At 34.6% G+C, this 20,835-nt stretch overlaps 1 protein-coding gene across 5 annotated transcripts in view; it reads right to left on the bottom strand.

Moving 5' to 3' along the window:
* Positions 1–3,203: 3,203 nt before the first annotated feature.
* Positions 3,204–20,835, bottom strand: part of LOC100372992 (uncharacterized) — a 64,728-nt gene continuing 47,096 nt past the window's right edge. The window contains exons 4-15 of one of the 5 annotated variants that reach the window (XM_085491038.1): positions 18,014–18,166; positions 17,277–17,354; positions 16,987–17,016; positions 14,256–14,321; positions 13,920–13,948; positions 12,737–12,772; positions 12,314–12,367; positions 11,518–11,631; positions 10,935–11,153; positions 10,707–10,838; positions 9,990–10,280; positions 3,204–6,693 (exon numbers count right to left, since the gene is read on the bottom strand). In XM_085491038.1, the coding sequence (XP_085347164.1) occupies positions 9,994–10,280; positions 10,707–10,838; positions 10,935–11,153; positions 11,518–11,631; positions 12,314–12,367; positions 12,737–12,772; positions 13,920–13,948; positions 14,256–14,321; positions 16,987–17,016; positions 17,277–17,354; positions 18,014–18,166 (1,198 nt within the window). In that variant the 3' untranslated portion in view covers positions 3,204–6,693; positions 9,990–9,993. Of the gene's footprint in view, positions 6,694–9,220; positions 9,344–9,989; positions 10,281–10,706; positions 10,839–10,934; positions 11,154–11,517; positions 11,632–12,313; positions 12,368–12,736; positions 12,773–13,919; positions 13,949–14,255; positions 14,322–16,986; positions 17,017–17,276; positions 17,355–18,013; positions 18,167–20,835 lie in introns of all 5 variants that reach the window. The other 4 variants (XM_006822289.2, XM_085491036.1, XM_006822288.3 and 1 more) reach the window with 4 other exon arrangements.

Below are 20,835 nucleotides of genomic sequence, written 5' to 3'. Positions count from 1 at the left end.
TGGCACAATTTTACTGAAAAGATGAGTTTTTTATTTCTCATGAATATTAATTTATGCAAATGAGACTATTATTTCAACCAATCGTGTCATGCAACTCCCCCGCCCCAATTTCCACCAGAAGCTGGCAGAGATACTTCCGGTGATCTAACCGCAAGGAACTCTGGGAAGGAGAATGGGTTTTGCGATGATTCGCCCGTCAAGAACAGACGGTCTATATTCATTGACACGTTTCCAAAATTTCTTATTCCAACGTTGAAAATTGTCAAGTGAGTGAGGAAGATGGGATGTCTAAATATTTGTGCAAATTGTGTTTTAGTAAACTGACAAAACTGTCGAAACTGATGATCGACTTGCCTGATTCGGTCTTCGTTGCAACACAGTCCCTCGACGCGTAATTTTTCTCAGATACAGCACTAAGCGCTTTCTTTTGATTATCAGTAATAAGCTCGTTTAGAGAAAAGGCTAGCAACACGTTTATTTGAATACGCCATTTTAATTTTACCAAGTGATGTGTAGTTTCTTTCGTGAGTTCTGATTGGGTGATGGAAATGAGCCAAAGTGAATCTTATAATAGTTTGTTTGAGGGCGTGCGACATGCAGTAAATCGTGATGAAATCTGCCAAGGGTTAATGTTGAGGCTTCGGCCGAATAAATGTTCCTTGGCTGGCGACCACCGTCCTTTAGGTAACCTATTTGAATTTTCATAAAATGCAAGTTTGTCTGGAAAAATCACACCTAATTAAAATTGTACATGTATATTTTATGACAGTTTATGAATACTGTTATTAAAGAGAACAAATATCACCATGGGTTTACAAAATATAGGCCTCATCTTATAAATCCTTGATAATACAAATGTATCAAAAACACCTTGACGTTAGAAACATGACTGCATACATCTTCTATTATTAATTACACAAAAACAAAGACAATTTAAACTTGCCTAAACATGAAGAGGGCGATGTTGGAGTTAATCATCTAAGGGAGGTCATCCTGTATGGCAGCGGAGCGCCACCATTGTGTGCGATTGCAAACACTTTAATTTACGAATTAGACAAATTCAAACAGCTCAAATTAGTGCCAATCTTGATATTCAAACCTTTTAAAACTTCATCATTGTGAGTTGGCCAGCCACTTGTATTAGAAACATAGATGTTAAATTGAAAATCCAGTACATGTATAATCAAATTTTTATCAAGTATGGCGACTGTAGCATATAGAATGCAAGATTAAAATGCATCCAACTTAATTTTATTATCATATATTTCTGCTGCTGCTTGGCCTAACCCGACTAGGTCTTAATAGGTCCACTCCTGGGTTGTTGTGATTGTGAAACGTAATCCAAAACAAAGTGACCTGGCGACCGAAATGTCTCTGCTGTCCTACAAGAACATTGGTAGCCAAGTCAAGCAGTGCACACCCAAGTATCAAAGATAGTGAGCTGGTAGTTTTCAAGAAGATGTAAATAGCATTTTTTTACCAAAAATATTTGCCCAAAATAAATAAAATGAAGATACTGTCACAAAATAAACTGACAGAGGTCCACTCCAGGTACCTACATACCGAGTATTCAAAGCAATTGAGCTGGTAGTTTTCAAGAAGAATAACAGGAGTAAAATAGCATTTTTGTTACCAACAATGACAACAAGCAGCCTCTTGGTTAAGATATCTCCACTGTTAGCAACGCACATTTTAATTACGGAATTGAAGCCATCACAAAATGAACAAATCTGGGAGGTCCACATGTAGTACCTTTATGTGCAACATCTAAGCAATCAGACTTGTGCTTTTCAACAAAAAGTCAAAAATATAAATTTTTATATTTAAAAAATAAAATAAGAGAATTAAAAATATCATGAAATAGTTAATAAATCTGAGAGGTCTACCTGGAATACCTACATGTATAATATCAAAGCAATTGGACAAAGCAATTTTTAATATCACTTTTTAGCAAAAATATTCACCAAAATTAGAGATTTAAAGATATCCTGAAATGAATAAATCCAAGTGAGGTCTACCCAAAGTACATGTACACCAAGTATCAAAGCAAGCAGGATTGTACTTTTCATGCAGAAACCAAAAAAGTAGATGCAGATGATGGATCACCTAAATGAATCACCTATACGAACAACTCCACTCTGTATTATGATGACAGTGAATATGAAGATCAATTCTAAGGGCAAAATATCAATGACTAAAATTTTGCTAAAATGGCTGAAAATCTTCAAATTGAGGGTGAGGGTGGGGAAGTGTCAAAAGACCACTAAATCACTTCAACTATTTATTATTCTTAAACATAGGACAATTTTTTTCCCTGAAGTCTCCTACTTTTCTTGGGACGATGTAGAAATCTTGTCAGATTAGATTATTTGATTTCTGGAGAAGTGTTGATTAGTCTGACTACTAGGGATGAGTATCTTTCCATTGACTCAAAGTCACTGGCATTTGCATTCTGACACGCACATGATCATTGCTACAGGTCTCATGCCACTAATTTAAATGCCTTGCAAGAACCAATGACATTTTTTAAATATTTTTTTCTCAGGTGCTCCCTGTTTGAGGGCGTAATCACCTGGGTCAAAGGCAAGACCAACATGTAGTCTTTTGTTTACTACTTAGCGGCTGTGTACCTGTGGGTTTATTCTGTGTGTATTTGGATGTTCTAATCTTGGTGTTTTTCCAGTGATTTCTCTAGGTGCAATCCAAATACAGTAGGTGTGTCTTGTTTACCTGAGATTTGCAAGAGTTTGAGCTGGCCAACATGTTAGTTTTTCATATGGTTGATTACTGGCATGTTGATTTCCCATTTTTGAGCCTTGTTTTCAACTTTCTTCATCATTTTCATATAGCAATCTCGTCATATGTTAACATTGTCGTCTATGGAAATTCAATTAGTGGTATGAGCCCTACAAGCAGAAGCTTACCTTTAATTCCAACCAAACTAGCATCATTGACCTTTCATCGAGGCAAAAGTTCACTGCTAATGACTACACAAATGTTTTATAAATTGTCAGTGAAAAGCAGACAATGGCCGATTAAGTCAGTGGCATTCCACCAGTCATTACAGAGACCTGCCTGTGGTATCTAATGAGAATGACCCTTGGTGACAGTGAAACCAAAGTGTTCTTCCTTCCTACCATATTCATATACAGTGGCAATTTACATTGATTAAATACTTTAACAAAATTGAATACGTGAACACATTATGAATCATTATGTTTATTTACTATCTATAGACTACAATACAAGAGAGAAATCTGTCTTAATATTCCTCCAAATGAAATCTATAGGACACCAAGCATATAAACAATATACACAAAATGTACAATTGGAACTTAAAACTTAAAAAAATTTATGACAAATTGAACTTCAGTCCTTGTATACACTAGCAAGCCTTCGACTGATCTAGTATTCATTTTGTTTTGATACAAAGTACACATTTTGCCATTTGATGATGTTGCTTTTTTAATCTTTAAAAATTTAAAACAGACACTGACCATAATAACAGACTAATGTGTGACACTATATTCAGATCTGATGACAGCAATGCTTTCCTTTCAAATAAGAATCTCAACTGTGGCAATGAGATTCCACATGCGTACTTGACTCCATATGAAAGCAACATGTTGCATTTATTTCTCTTGAACTATCAGAATTAGGCCTGAATGTTTGAGGGAGAAAATATACACTCAATTAATTAATGGATGGATTGATTATATGCAAAACATATAGTGGTGTTACAAATGCAATGAAATACTGCTGATCAGGTCCACAAAGCATACACTAATTGTACGGAAATGATTGCATGTGTACAGTATTAATTCACTAAAACTTGCGCATCATTATAGCTACTTGTGTATTAAATAATATCCCAAATAAACAAAGTTCAAAACTGATGCAAGATTGGTTGAAATGAAAGATTACTGTAAAATCTGTATTAGAAACTGTGGCTTCTAATAAAATGGTACAATGCAACAAAGGGATGCAGCTTCTATTAGAGCATCTACACATATGAGTAATTATTCAAGAAGAATGGGTGCGACTTCTATTGGGGATGCGGCTTCTAACACAGATTGTACGGTACAATACAAAGAAGTAACAGGTGTAAGGTAAAACTGTGGTTCAATAAAAGCGATGTGGATTATACAAGAAGAAAAGTGTAGCAGTATAATTACATGAATAAGATTTGAAAAAAAAGCCCTTTGTGATATTTTGTTGGCATAAAAGTGGACATCAGTTATGTCATGTATATACAAGATTTCAAACATCTGTTATGATTTACATAGCAAATCATAAATACATGAATATTATTTTTAATTTCTCGTGCGAAAGATAAAGTGATCTACAGAACTCCAGGGTGGCAACTGCATTAATATAAACCCACTAAAATTGATACACGTGATAAGACATCTTTTCTCGCACGATGACGACCATCATAAAACAAAACCTTGCATTTGGTTGACATCTGAATCTAGCGCCATCTAACAGAAAATGTGATGGTCACAAGTTATACAATTGATGATAAACAGAAACAAGTTTCAGAAATATTCTAAGACGTACACTAAAACCATTGAACGATAGTGTGTATAATTGCGTGTAATGTTTAGATATGATAAACATCCCAACTGATTGCATAGAAAAAACAACTACATGTATCTGTGGGGCCGCAGTCACCTTTGCATCTCTTTGCCCAAATGACTCGCCCCACCACCACCACCACTTCTGCAAATCCACCGAAATAGCATGGTTAAGCCATAAAGGGGAATGTATTCTTCGTTATAAAAAATCAATATCAGCAGACATCCATGTTAACTGAGTGGATGTCAAAAGTCCACTGTCGCCATTTTGACTGATGGTTTCTACATCAAACAGTAAAAGATAAAATTGTATGTTTTTTTCGGCAGCAGCATAAGCTTGTCACCATTACACGAACAAAGAAATGCACGAATAAACATGAAACTAAAAAAGTATTAAATAATTTTTTCATTACCACAAGAATGAGGTTTCATCAATACATTATCCCTTGTCGGCATAGAGACAAACACAATACAATGGTGCAGTGAAAACCTGTTTCTTTATACAGGCAAGTATACGTATTCAACCCCCAAATTTGCACAAACATGTACAACTTTAAAAACAAACTTGTGCAGAGAATTAAATTCTGACACCAGTAGTAGTAATAGTAATATCCACCGTTATTTTCTCTGATTATCCCGCCATTCCACTTCCAGAAAACTAATGTTAGGTGAGGAGAATCACTAACTCACATACTAACAAGCTCCCATGTGCTTGAGGTGTTGGAAAAAATAACAGACATAATAAAAATATTCCAAAACAGTTAATTAAATATTCCAATTAATCTTGTAAATATATTGAAACACCCCTAATGTGTCTTTCAGGAATGGGTCAAGTGCTATTTTGACCAAATGCAGTCATGTTTGATGAAAATCAACTCAAAACAGATTATTAAATGAATGTTTTATCAAGTTTGACCAAGTTCAAACAGAATTGGGTAAATTCAAAGGCAATTCAAAAGATATACGCAAGTAAGCTTCAAATAATATTAATTTTAATATTGCATAGTTCATATCTCTCAAATAAGTATTAATTCTCATAATGAATGGTCAAATATAATCAAAATGTTAAGAACATTGAGAAAATTAAAATATGCAGAATATCAAAGCTCACTCTTGTATACTTTTGATGAGTACATGTACACAAATAAAACTGGATTTGAGATACAAACTAAGTACCTAATTATTATGCAAATTAAAATATTAATTTACACTATATCAGGTTTGTTAATTTCTGTTATATTTCATTTTATGATATACTTACTATATAATACACTGATAATTATGCAAATTAAGTAATAAATATGCAAACAGATAATAAGAATATCCCACAGCGCCCACATACTAAATTTCAATGGGATTTGAGCAGTTCTTGAGATATTGATAGAACAAACACACAGACAGACAGACAGACGGCCAGGTACATTCAAAGACTCAGAATTCTGCTTTGCACACACAAGCCAACAATTTCAATAAAAAATTGCATATTAGCTATTGCTTTGAAATAAAACTTAGTCTTATTTCCTTCAAATTTAAATCCTGTCATAACATTCAACCTGATATTGTTGACCTGCTGCACTGATATTGACCTGCCACAAAGACTTTCAAGCTGATATTCACCTATGTCTATGACATTCAACTAGACATTGACCGGCAGCAAAGATTTTTCGGAGAAGCACCTTTGAAGAATGCAAATTCAACAAAATTCACCAAATTCATACTCAACATTAATTTTATTGAAAAGAATGGCAGTAATGGACAAAGATTTATGCAGAGTAAAATTTACTTTCCAGACAAAACAATTTCTTTAGGTTTAAAATAAAAAATTCAAATATTGCACCCAGGCCACACAACGTGCCGATGATAACTATATACACACCTCCAAATAAATAAAATAAATATTGTTAAATAGTCATGTTGTAAACAAATAGTGTTGACATGTAATTAGCTGGTTCACCGTCGACCACAACTGCTGAAGCTGTCACTTCGGCTGTAACTACGTGACCTCGACCATGACCTTGATCGACTGTATGAGTGGCTGTAATCAGAGGCATCCGAGTCATCATCGCTGGAACTTGGAGGTGTAGGACGATGATATGGCACTGGGCGTTTTCTGGCGCTAAATCAGGAAAAGAAAACAGTAGTTAGAAAAAATAATTGCAAAAACAGAAGGTAATCGACGGTCCTAATTATTGAGCTCACATTGATTCCATTAGTAATAATTTGTTTTTAATTTGTTCATCCCTATTGCTTCTTTACGAGAGGCCAAAACACCACACACAACCACATGGATCACAATGCATGCTAGTCACCCACACCAGTTATTGAAAACCTTATCAATCATAAAAGCCCCCCCCTCAATTCGCAATGATCAAAAAACAAAAACAATAATCTGGGATTGAAAAATCATGCATAATATTCAAATATCATGCATACACAGGTATGATAATCTCATGCGATATGATGATTGGTTCACATGCAAGCAGGTAGTTATGTTGGGTTGTTAAGAAACATGCAACACGCAAGGATGAAAAGTTATTGTTGGTGAATGGAATGAAGGAGCATTGCAAGCCATGCATGAGTTAGAAGCTGTTGGGATTTATAACCAAAATGTCCCATGATCAACTGATAACCTTTGCCCTTTGATGGGTCATGGGACAAACGGTAAAGGTCAAAGCATGTGGACAACTTTCACAAAATGTTCAAAATCAGCTGGTCAGAACTCATACTTCAGAGCTGTTAATTATTTAAACAGTGATGTTAAAAACACAGATTAAGATTAATATTAATTATTACCGGTAACAAGAACAAGAAAGAATGAATGAATGTCAAAAAGGACACCCAAACATTTGTAACTATTCCCTGACTGTGGCATCATCACATGGAGGCACAGTCTGGGATTGTTACTTATTGACAATTCAAAATTTAGAAATGAAAAAATCAATTGATAATCAACAAGCAGCCTATCGGCTGAGATAGCTCCGCTGTTAGCAATGCACATTTCAATTAAAGAACTGAAGACATCATTAGAAAATGAACAATATGAATAGTATCAAAGCAATCGGACTTGCGGTTTTTAACAAGAAGTCGAAAATATCACTTTTTACCAAAAATGACAAAAATATTCACCAAAATTAGAGAATTGAAGATATCATTACAAAATCAACAAATCTGAGAGAGGTCCACATGTAGTACCTATATATGTAATATCAAAGCAATTGCACTTGCGGTTTTTAACAAGAAGTCAAAAATATCACTTTTTACCAAAAATGACAAAAATATTCACCAAAATTAGAGAATTAAAGATATCATTACAAAATGAACAAATCTGAGAGAGGTCCACATGTAGTACCTATATATGTAATATCAAAGCAATTGGACTTGCGGTTTTTAACAAGAAGTCGAAAATATCACTTTTTACCAAAAATGACAAAAATATTCACCAAAATTAGAGAATTAAAGATATCATTACAAAATGAACAAATCTGAGAGAGGTCCACATGTAGTACCTATATATGTAATATCAAAGCAATTGCACTTGCGGTTTTTAACAAGAAGTCGAAAATATCACTTTTTACCAAAAATGACAAAAATATTCACCAAAATTAGAGAATTGAAGATATCATAACGAAATGAACAAATCTGAGAGAGGTCCACATGTAGTACCTATATATGTAGTATCAAAGCGATTGGACTTGCGGTTTTTAACAAGAAGTCGAAAATATCACTTTTTACCAAAAATGACAAAAATATTCACCAAAATTAGAGAATTAAAGATATCATTACAAAATGAACAAATCTGAGAGAGGTCCACATGTAGTACCTATATATGTAATATCAAAGCAATTGCACTTGCGGTTTTTAACAAGAAGTCGAAAATATAACTTTTTACCAAAAATGACAAAAATATTCACCAAAATTAGAGAATTGATGATATCAACATGAAATGAACAAACCTAAGAGAGTTCTACCCAAGGTACATATACACCAAGTATCAAAGCATTCAGGCTTGTAGTTTTCAAGAAGAAGTCGAAAAAGTAAAACATTGACACGGACGACGACGACGGACGACACCGAACAATCACTCATATGATAAGCTCCGCTCGACAAAGTCGACAGCGGAGCTAATAAAATTGTTAGTTTCAAATGTATACATATATAGAGAGTAAGTAAAAATATTAAAGTATCATTTTGTTATTACAAGTTTCATCTACAACAAATGACTTTGAAATGAAGTGGGCACGGCTACAAATACAACAAACTCTTCAACAGCGGTGCTAAGGAATTTGCATAGATTTTGGTTAATTTTGAGTACCCATGTACAATTTCATGAATGAAATCATCTGAGACGCAGACTGACATTCAAAGATGATTTGACACATAAACAATGAGAATCTTTCCACACAGTTGAAAAGCAGTAGAATTGCTTGCAGTCATTGGTGCGCATTCTACTATGTTACAGAGATATGTTAGTAGTAGTTTTGCTTAGTCTTTGACAGTGACAGTATATGCTATAGTAACAATGGAAAAGAATTAGTGATAATTATCAGTATTAGAATTAATTGACTAGGCAAGGCAGCGACAGTACAATGATGACAGGTGAATTGATTCCTGCAATTAGTTAAGTATTGCATCAGTATACACACTTATCCATTAGACTGTTCTACCGTTGATGGTGACTGGGACTGCGGGAACGGTGTCTGCTGCTTCTGTGATGATATGGCGATCTGGAGCGGTGGCGGTAATAATCATGTCTTCTGTCTTGTGAACTTGACCATGAGAATGGAAGTAAGATTGGAGAATAAACAACAAACGGACAAGAAACACAGATAGTACAACAAAATAGATCAATAAATACATGATACTAATAATACCAATAAATAACATCTACTACTATACATGTATAACTGATTTGTCTCAGCCCCTCTTACAAGTATACCGATAAATTTAATTTGCACCTTAATTTTGAACATTTTGATGATTTTGCTCATTTTTCCTGTAATATCGCAAGAACTGTATTCCCTGTGTTTGAATGCATGATATTTTTCCATTTTCAGAAGATTTAAGTGCGTTTGTCTCACACTGAAGGTTGTATTCAGAGAAAAAAACTTGGCTATTGCACTTCAAACAGAGGAAATACTGTTAATTTAGAGACAATCAGAGGGGTGAGCAAACTGTACACCTGAAAAAGAAAATGTAATATATATAATATTGGTCAACAGACATAATAATAAAACAAAGATTCCTTTTCAGTATTCCAGGCAGCATGTTCACGAAAATGAATCAATTATTAAGTTTACTGACTATATACAATGTATGAGATAAAATGTCATGTGTTCACAGAAAAAAATTTAAATGAAATATCAAAAAAAAGACAACAGTGAGGGTTCTCGCTCACAACTTGTCAAAAATTACCTTGTTATTCGCCTGGGTTCCAGATGACTTGGTGAATCTCGCCTTTTCCTTGGTGGTGACCAACTTTTCTCATCTTTTGGTGAAGTGGAGCTCTTTCTTGTCTTTTCGTGCACCCTAGATGGGCTGTAATTTGAGTAACTGGGACTTCGTCGATATCCACTATTTTGGGAGCGTGAACGGCGATGTGGTGAATAACTTGATGAATGGCGTCTCTTTGAGGAGTGACTTCGTGATCTAGAACGTCTACGTGAATAACTGCGGGATCGTGATCGTCGTTTTGGACTGTGTGACCTATGTATAAGAAGTAGATTATTTCATGCTGAATGACACTCAACTCTGCTGTATTCACAACCTAAGCTTAATACTACAGAATCCTCACTAAAAGTCACAACTTTGCAGCATACCAACCAAACAAGTCTTAGTGCATGCCTCTACTTAGTTTTCCAATTTGCGCATTTTCTTGGCTTGCTTAACACTGCATATTTCTATTTATTATGTCCAACTGTGAGTACTCCTAAATACTCTACTAACTTTCCACAACCTTACTTGTGTACCTAACTATGTTGCACTTAGTATGCTTAGCTCTCACATTCCTGCCTTTCTAACTCTGCGCATTATTTTACTTGCCTAACTTTGTGCATTCTTACATAGTACGCCTAACTCTACAGACTCCTACCTATTTTGCGTAAATTAAGCAATTCTATAGAAATACTGTACCTCCTTCTCGGTGAGCGACTTCTGTCAGGAGATGACGATCGGCTGTAGCGTCGTCGTCTTGGTGAGGAGGACACTCTTGATTTCCTAGTCGACGATCTGGACTTTTTCTCCGGACTGCTACTCTTATGGTGCCTAAAAACAAAATAGTTTTATAATGTAGCGAGATCATTTGTTTATTGAATAGGTACATGTAAATCATTTTATTTATTCTCTCAGTTTCTCACTAACCTTTTTGGTGATCCATTACGTGATCGTCTGACTTCTGGTGATCGGCTTCTCGAGTGTGACCTGTCAGATTCAGAGCATGATCTGCGTCCTTTACCTTTTGATGATTTAGACTTGTGCCTTCTAACAGGACTGTGGGATCTATCAGAAGAAGATGACCGACTATCTCGTCTGCTTTTCTTTTTTGACGACCCCCTCGACTTTCTATGTCGAGAAGATGACCTGTGAATGTATGAACATATTACTTGAAAGCAACAGGAAGGGGAATACTGTTGGGGTATTTTACTTCAGTATATTTGTAACACCCATTATCATATCATTTTGCATGTAAACCACTAAATTACATGTAACATAAATTGAAATCTTGCAATAAAAAGGGGTATCCTGGACAAGAATGCTGCATATTCATAAGGAAGGCCATTGCCATTGGCCATTATTCCTTCTTTAATGGTTGCAACTCTGGGAGGATATTTTGTGTTATTTTTCATACAAAATTTCGTGAAGATTATAGATAGAACCTAAATTCCTGATCCGAAAACCATAAATATCATTGTAGGAGTCAGTAAGAGGACAACTCAAGACTTACCCACTGGAGACATCACTGTTTGAGTCGTAGCTACTATCTGTTCCACTTCCAGATCCCGATGATTCATTCTTTCTATGATGCCTGTGTTTTCTGGCAGGAGAATAGCTGGGAGACCTAGAAAAAAAAATTGAAATTTTTACAAACTTCAGTTAAAAGTCAAAATTGTGTGAAGCAAGAGAATTCAAAGTAAATACTGAATAAAACTAGAACTGTAGTACAATACGAATGCAGCGTAACAATTACCTTTCAGCTGACTTTGCCTTTTCAGAAATACTTAATTTTTAAAGCTAATATCATTGTCATCAATTTATTTGTAGTACATTGTATTTACATAATTTAAGCTATTGATATGACATATTTCGACAGATTACTTTGGTGGTTTTGAAAACAAGCTAAGTTAGCTTTTAAAAAAACCTGAAATTTAAAGCGAACGGGTTGTCATCAGTGTACACGTGGGAAGTCAGCCCCATTCGACGATAACAACACACGCTAAAAATGCAAAGGCTCATGGGTAGATGCTTATTTGTAAACAATGACATGCTATGGCCATCTGACGCATGCGCAGGTGACGACTCCCGGCTTTAAGCTAAACGTTAAGTTTATCAACAGTACTGTTAATAAATCCGAAACTAGACTTACCTTTTGAGAACTATATGGAAATACTGAATTAAATGCTCAGACAAATAAATCTGTCTTTAAAACGTGACAGTCTATTATCACAATTAAAATTGTTTTGAAACTTCAAAATTGTCATTACATAATTTTTTAATGTACAGTTTATTTCAAGAAATCTCACCTTTTGCGATGCTTGCGTTTTTCCTTATGCCGGCGTCTGGATGGACTGGATGATCTAAGAACACACAGTATTGATAAGTGTCAGTATGCACTCGTTTTTTCACAATAAGATGATGTACTATTTGAAAGATGATGATAGCGTATTAAATACAACTGTATCATTAGCTACCATGTGGCATTTTAATGGGTAGTGCATGCACAAAGCAATAAAGTAACATGTACATATAATTATAGCTTTGATACAGGCATGCCCTTTATTACATCATACGGTTATATCAGCTTATCTTAAACAATGTTTGTGTACTTCCATATACAGATATATATTATTATTTTCTCTTTTTTTAAACTGCATATACAGTTGAATGTTTGAAACTATTCAAAGACAAGCAACAAGGAAGGAATACGGTAGATGCAAGCTACTCACCGATGTTTTTTTCTTTTTCGAGAAGACTCCGACGATCTATCATGAGAATCAACGAAATGATATGTACATTATATACCATGCTTGTAAAATGATATATAACTGAAAATGTCTCAAATCATAGTTTTAGCTTGTAGACATAACAGAAGTAACCATATACCACCAGGTTTGATAAGTAAAAGATGAGAACACCCAAAACGAGAGGCACACATATTTTAATACAAGGTGAACAATGGAGTACATACAATGCGCCCCACTGCATATGTAGCCAAATGCATGTACTGATCTGAACAAAAAAATAAAATGAAGAGAGCACCAAAGCACCTAATTTAATTTTAATGACATGAGCTGTATGTGGGGAAAACACAACAGGAAATGGTAAGGTTAACATAAGATCTAGTTGCATTGTCAGTAATGCGAGAATTCTTCTATTTTATTATTTTGTTTTTTATAAAAAGTCGCTACACATACGTGTACAATTACGAAAGGACTTTAACAGCATCAACAGCACAAAGCATAGCAATGCAACAGACAGAAATGGAACAACTAAAAAATTTATAATAATCATAATAATAAAGTGAAACCAAGAAAAGCATATGGGTGTGGTAGTGGGGATAAGGAGAGCCGAGATGCTACCTAGCATGCAAGGATAGAATGAAAATGCGAGGACGGAGGGGTTTCATGGTGTTAGTCACAGGAGAGGTCAACTGCACGACCTTAAACAGTCAAATTTGAACAGGACAGCAGGATATGAGTGGTCAAATAAACAACAGGATAGACGATGACAAAGTTGAGTAGTAGTGAAAGAGGGAAAACATGCTACTGGCAGGGTTATTTTTTTCTCTCTTTTTTTTTTTTTTTCAAATGCATTCCCGTCCTTTTCTTGATATGATGCTATGAATTAACACAGATTACATGATATGGTACCTGGATTTGGTAAATCACAAACACTTAGAGCATTACCTTGGAAAGAGAAATTAATGCCTGCTAAAATTTAAAGACTAAGCAATGAAGAGAAACGAAAAGAGATATCTTGGAGTTATTTTGGCTTTGTGGTTCAATTCCCTGATGTATATTTAAGAAAAAAAAATAAACACTTCTGTTGCTCCATGTGCAAGCAGATTTCATGAAATCAACATTAGTACATTGTTGCGGAACATGGAAAAAAAAAATTATGAAAACATACGGCTGAAGTACGGCTGCATAAAAAAATAACTTAGAAAAATAAACAAAAAGATAATCATGAGATGTATGTTATAGTTTGTTACATGTATGTAATGATTGGGAAAGAAATTAAATAAAGAATTGAGCAACAGTCTACATGCAGTGCTATTTTATACGTAAAATTCATTGTTTTGTTTTCTTGTCGACAAGGAAACCAGTATTTATGTAAAGCAGAACATTGATAGTAAAGTCTCACCATCAGCAGGCGGAAGGGTTGGTACACAAGTATATAGCAGAGGACACAAACTACAGAGGTTAGTGCTTACTTTTACCAATCCGCAGTCGTATTTCAACTTACCGGTCACGTTTGCGTTTGTGCGATTTTTTCTTCTTCTCTTTTCTGACTGGCGACTCACTAGCGGATCTGCGAGAGAACATTAATAGATCCTCAGCAGAGTCGGTTTTATAGACGATACAGGACCACATAACAAAGATGATGACGTTAGAGAAAACAACTTAAATGTACAAGGCTAGAATAAATGATACCGTATAACATGCTTCTTTTCTGACTCAATAAATTGACTATTCACCATAATAACAACAATTTGTACTGTTAAAAAAATAAATTTAACTTGAAGTTTGTCCTCTTGAATCAATAAAATTTCATTAAATGGCACACACTGAGTTTGGTGTTTTGAAATGAGTAGAACTCGTGGCAAAAAACATACCAGGCTTACAGATATCATGAAAAAAAAGGCCTTAAAATCGATTTAATAGAAGGTTTCACAAAAATAATGACAGAACAGTACATTTTTTTTCTTAAATAACAAGTTGAACAAATAAAGCCATTTTTACAGAGCCAGTATAAACTACACAAGAACCATATACATACACAGTTAAAAATAACAGAACAACTGATCATTAGAATTATTATAATTATATCCACTTTATTTTTTTCTCCAGAATTCATATCCAAATGGTTTTCACCACAGTGGAAGGTAGTCCTTACCTAAGGCCTAGGTAGGCATTGGACGTATGTTAAAAAATAATCGCAGAATTAATAAAAAAAATGTTATAACATATATTGGGTAAGTAGACAATGGTTGTGGAGTTAGAACATTTTTTTTTTAATAATAAGGGGATACATTGTGTGACCCTGGGTAATGTATTGGATATGTTGCCGGCAGAGGCTGAGGGGTTGAAAGTTGGCCATGTACAAGCAGTTAATCATAAAGAAATGTATTGCAACTTTTCATGGAAATAATCTCTAACATGAAGAAACAACAACTCGAGAGATACAGTCGATATCATGGTATTTGTTGAGTCTAGTCACTAAAGGGATAAGTGTTGAAATGTTCTGTTTTGTAGTAACAGTTTAAAGTCACATTTTGTAGTTGTTCACATAATAAATCCACATAATTGTCAATTTTCGACAAAAATTGTAAACAAGATTTGTAGCCAATAGGAAATTATGTATTTTGGGTCAAAATTATCAAAAACAATATATAAATATACATGAAATGGGGCAACATTTTGCTTCAAATATTTTACTTAATTTTCATATGTCTATGAATTCCAGTCAGTTTTTGCAGCCATGATGAAGCATGGTTCATAACGATTTAATAAATATGGGATCATGAAATTTGTCTTGAAAGAGGCAGGAAATGGAATTATACAATTTTGAAAAGCAGAACAAAAATCCGGTTCCAACAATCAAGAAAAGCAGGACTGTGACAAATAAGTCTTTTTCAGTGTTGCTCGTGAAAAGTTCAAGGAATTTGGTTTGTAACAACTTTTTTAATGCAATTTTCTCTTCTAAGGACCATGATACAGCTGTATCTCAGCACTATAAACTGAAATTATTATTTAGAGAAATCAAATTTAAACTGGAAATGCAATTGTGTTAAAGCATGTGTAAATATGCAAAATGCTCTGATGGATATAACAGCTAAACCGGAATAAACTGGTTTAAACCAGCATTTGAAAAGTAAATGTATGTATATTTCAATATATGGAGTTTAGCCAAACCGGAATGAACTGGGACAAACCAGTGCTTGAATGATAAATGCAAATTTAATCCAACCTAGAATCTAGAGCCAGATTAATAATTAAATGCAGAACTGATGTAAATTTTATTGTTGTTTCTTCAGTTGGGAGACATTTTAACATGATAATGAAATACAGAGTTAAAAACTTGGGAAGTACCTGAATGATAGCTGAAATGTACAAATGTATGTGATGTGTGACTGAACCTTTTATTTTAAGCTCCAAACCCAAGATGCACCAGCCAATATAGCATTAATTCACAGTCCCTCTATCAGGGACTGTGATTAATTCAATACTATGACATTTCGCAAAATATTTTGAATATGTTATTGGCTGTTGCATGGTAAGTTCTAAATGAAAGCAAAAGTTACAAATGTATGAATGAGACAGCAAGCTTTAATTTCACTAAATGTGAGGGAAATTTTTTTCACAAATTTCAAAAATACACAAAGCACTTGTCAGATGTGTATATCAGACTAGCCACACTGGAAATCAACCTGAAATCATAGCTTGCTATCTACACCATGTTATCGGCGGTTACACTGCGTAGACGTGTCCTCTACCATGCAGGCTATCCTATGTGAGTGCAAGAAGGCATGCTTGTCGAGTTCACCAGTGAAACAAATATACAATACAACTATTTTCAAAACAGCGCTGCAAATTCACAATCTTGAGTGCAAATGAGTGTTAATTTTATTTTTAGAATTGTGAACGTCATCACAATACTTAGTTGAATAATTACACTAGGAATTAATATTTCTTAAGGTTAAAAAGACTGATAAAACTGCAACACTGTCAGATAACCTGTTGTAGTATCCTAGTGAATAAAAGCTGTTTCATGCGACCCTGGTGCACTAAAAACACTTGTTGGAAGTTTACACAGGTACAGTATATCAGTCAGATGCTTTATCACAAAATACTTTTAATGGAGGAAAAAAAAGAAAGGGGGATGGACGATCAGTAAGTAGCAGCCTAGGGGGTACTTTCCGTCATATTCCAACGAATTATAAGAGGTCTTGAAAGATTGAGCTACAGATCCTTACCTCTTTCGTATCCCGTTTTTCCGTTTTTTGCTGATTGTAAAATGACAGTCAAAGCAAATAGTATTAGGGCATGCATACTCAATGGAGGTGATGCAAGACAAGAAAAAGGTGAAAGTAAAACAAAAAAAAACAAGGGTGTGTTAGTGAAATCGGCATTTTGTTTTATATTGGCATATATACCTGACCTGCATGTATAATGCCCCCTTGCTGATGCACAGGTCAATATCACTAATTGAAGGTAAATATGATGGGGAACAGGTAAACACAAGAACGATAATAGGTCAACTTACCGACTACGACCTCTACCAGACTTCTTCTTCTTACGTTTTGGTGGTGGAGATGGAGAATCACTTGGTTCACGGATTATACTACAGAGAAAATAGTTCCATGTCAGTACTCGGTTGATAGTTCTAACAAAATACATCATTGTATCATGTTGTGAATTATAAATATCAAATGACAACTAGGAAAGGAAATATAAAATGTTTGACCTTTATTGGGTCAATGAGACTGTAATTTTATTAATTTTTTCAATCATGAAACTTAAATTCAGCATTTCCAAGTTCAGCAGACCATTGCCCAGTACCAATCAATTGCCTAGACGAGAGGTCAGACATGGGTCAAATTGCGTGAATATATTAAAATATGAAGACGCGCTAGTCAACATCGCAATGAATGTACATGTAGCGAATACACCACCGGTTGATAAAAGTGGTACTCTTTTTCAGGGACTTGTAAAAAGTCAGTCGTTTTTCGTCTTTTGAAAGGTGAGAACATGTGAACAATAGAATTATAATCATGAACAATGAGCATCGGTTTACCCCGGTTAACCCTGGATATGTTGGTGGTGACCTTCAGGCGGCCAAGGAGCTTATCCTGACTTCCCAGGTGTTTGCGGAGCCCCACGGAAAACCAAACAGTTTGATTATGGTCACTTCCCTTATATGTAACCACACGTGCGACTTGTACAGAGGCACACATATGACTTGTATGGAATCACACACGTGACAATGAAAGTGTGTTGTACCTGTACTGTTTCTTCTGCTCCTGTTCATCCTTAGCACGTTTGGATGAATCAAATGCACTACCATCTTTGTATTCGTCACTGATTCCAAACGCTTCACGTAGTTTGGCATTCTTTTTCTCATTTGCTTCAGCCAGCTGGTGGGTCTCCGTCACACTGCAAGTAACCATATTTAAAACAATATCAGTCATTAAACAGTCATCAAAACTGAAACAGACATTTAAATTATGCAAATCATATGCAAATTGGCTATAGACAAACACAGTAAAGATGAAACAGAAACAAACGTGCATGGTTTTACAGCATGCGTAAAACTTTTGTCGTTGTACATATCAAAATGATGTGTCCTTGGATATTTTGAAAATAAACAGCTGACAATCGGCTAAAGGGAAACACCGACAGTTGTATACTAGAAGTGGATACACCGTGCTAAAATCACAATAGTTAACAATATAGTCTTGTGTGGAACAAAATTGTTGGCAGCTATACTATGCTACTGAATAGAACAAACAAATTTTAAAAAGCAAGTCACTAATATAGATACACCACAACCTTATAAACTATGATAAATAAATACACCCTTGATGTGTACAAAGAGCACAATGCAGGTACAATATATTCTATTGATTGGATTTCAGGGTGTAACTACGATAATTGCATTTTTTATTGCCAACGGACGATCAGCGTTATGCATGTATTGCAATGATGATAATTCTTCGAGTTTTGATAAGGATTGCACATCCGATTCAAAGATAAGCCATGCAGAACTGCCTGATATAAATTACAAATTACACAGAGGTATTCATAAATTCACTCCAACAAACTGCCATATATTGTACCCGACTGTCTACACTCAGTGAACTCAGTGGAAATAAACATATCAGAATTGTTAATATAAAATACAATAGCAAGTAGTCATGGGACACCGAATGGCTCACCATATGCCTCAATTTGCCTTTGTGGGAAAGAAAAAAAAAATAGGTATAAAAGGCAAAACGGGAAGACATTAGTATACAATGTCTTTACACCGATTGTCAATATGATGTGGTTCTGTATGATGCAAAGAAGACGGGAAAGAAGATGTCTGTCTGTTTGTTTACATGTTCGGAGCATATGATTGGTTAGTATTTTTTGATTTGATAATATAGCATGTTATATAATGGATTATTATATATATTCATCATATGCACTTGAATACATGTGTACAATTGATACTGTAAACAGCCAAATTTTCGCTGCTTGGAATTCTCATGATTTGATAGTATTCAGGAAGAAAATTTCACAACATTTACTATGTTATAGGATCCCAGACAAATTCTGTGATTTTTTTAATGACTTGCAAAAATTGCGAAATTAAAGCATTTACAGTACCATACTCAAAGATGTTTGTTATAAAAAAAAGAAAAGCAGAAAATAATTATCAAATATTAATACAATTTTTTAACACACAACTGTATCTTTCAAAATTTGAGTAGTGAAAATAAAATCCAACGAATATATCGTTTTTCCCATGTTTTGCACTCTACTCATCAGGAATCAGTGAAAATAAACTCCATAAAAAACACCCAAAAAGTCTTCTCAGCGACTATTAATTCCAGCTAAAATAAAGTTCTCACATTATTGCCTAATAGCTGCCTTCCTGACATGAATACCTTCCATACCCATCAATCATAATCGAACAACCCTTATCAATATCATTAATAACTTCACTGCTAATGGAGAACCATCAAAGAATGTTTTATAAACATGATATTCTTCAAACCTTTCATTTTAATGAAGAATATTTAGCAACATTAAAAACAATAAAAAAATATTTATTAAATATAAAGGGCACACTCCACATTAAGTGTGTATTGGTTTATCATTAGATACATACATGTACAAGCGAAAGCCACGTGAATTATTCATTGTTAATATACTGGACACTGAGGGCGCACTCCACACTAAGTGTGTATTGGTTTATCATTTGGTACATACAAGTGAAAGTTATGTGAATTATTTGATATTGAAATAGTTGACAATGAGGGCGCACTCCATACTGTATAGTTTATCATTTACACACTAGTGAAAAATAGCTACAACTGTATTATTCATGACTGCAATAAAAAGATACATGTACATAATTTATCAAAAAAACAGAATGCTTTGATAAACGCAAGACCTCTGCGAGGAATGGCCGCTTTCTCATTAATTGTAGCAATTTCATTTGTTGATACATGTACATGCATCTCGGGGTCAGTTTGGTGAAATTGAGCAATCCATCCGAGACGAAAATATCAAAGATATTAATTATGCCAATCATGTACATATACATGTGTACCTTTAAATATTGCATGAGAACCCTGAGAATGTACTGAAAAACACTGAATAGCAGAAATTTTCCAATCACTTCAGAAATTTGTATCATTACTTGTCATTGAGGATGAAAACGGGATAGCAATGAGGATGGCATTCCTCAATACAAGAAACAGACCACAATTAAAAAACAGTATTGAGCTCCATGGCTTCAAAAATTGAACATATACAGTTATAAAAATACCACTACTATGTCAACACTGCTAATAATAAACAATATACTAAAGCTTATAATTGCTTTGACCAGCAGAAGTAACATCAGTTATCGTCTAATAGCTGCCACCCCTACTTTGAAATGGATTGATCCAATACCACGCAACCATAATGGAATAACCCTGGTCAATATCATCAATAACTCACAACTAATGGAGAGCTGACAAAAGCATTTTATTAACAAGACGTCATTCTTCAAACCATTCATTTTAATGAAGCATATTTTTTCACACATGAGATGGAGAAGGTACCGCAGC

The sequence above is a fragment of the Saccoglossus kowalevskii genome, chromosome 16, assembly GCF_978046115.1.
Source record: "Saccoglossus kowalevskii chromosome 16, keSacKowa6.1, whole genome shotgun sequence".
Lineage (NCBI taxonomy): Eukaryota > Metazoa > Hemichordata > Enteropneusta > Harrimaniidae > Saccoglossus > Saccoglossus kowalevskii.
The sequence above is the reverse complement of the archived record's forward strand: the minus strand, read 5'-3'. Positions and strand labels throughout refer to the sequence as shown.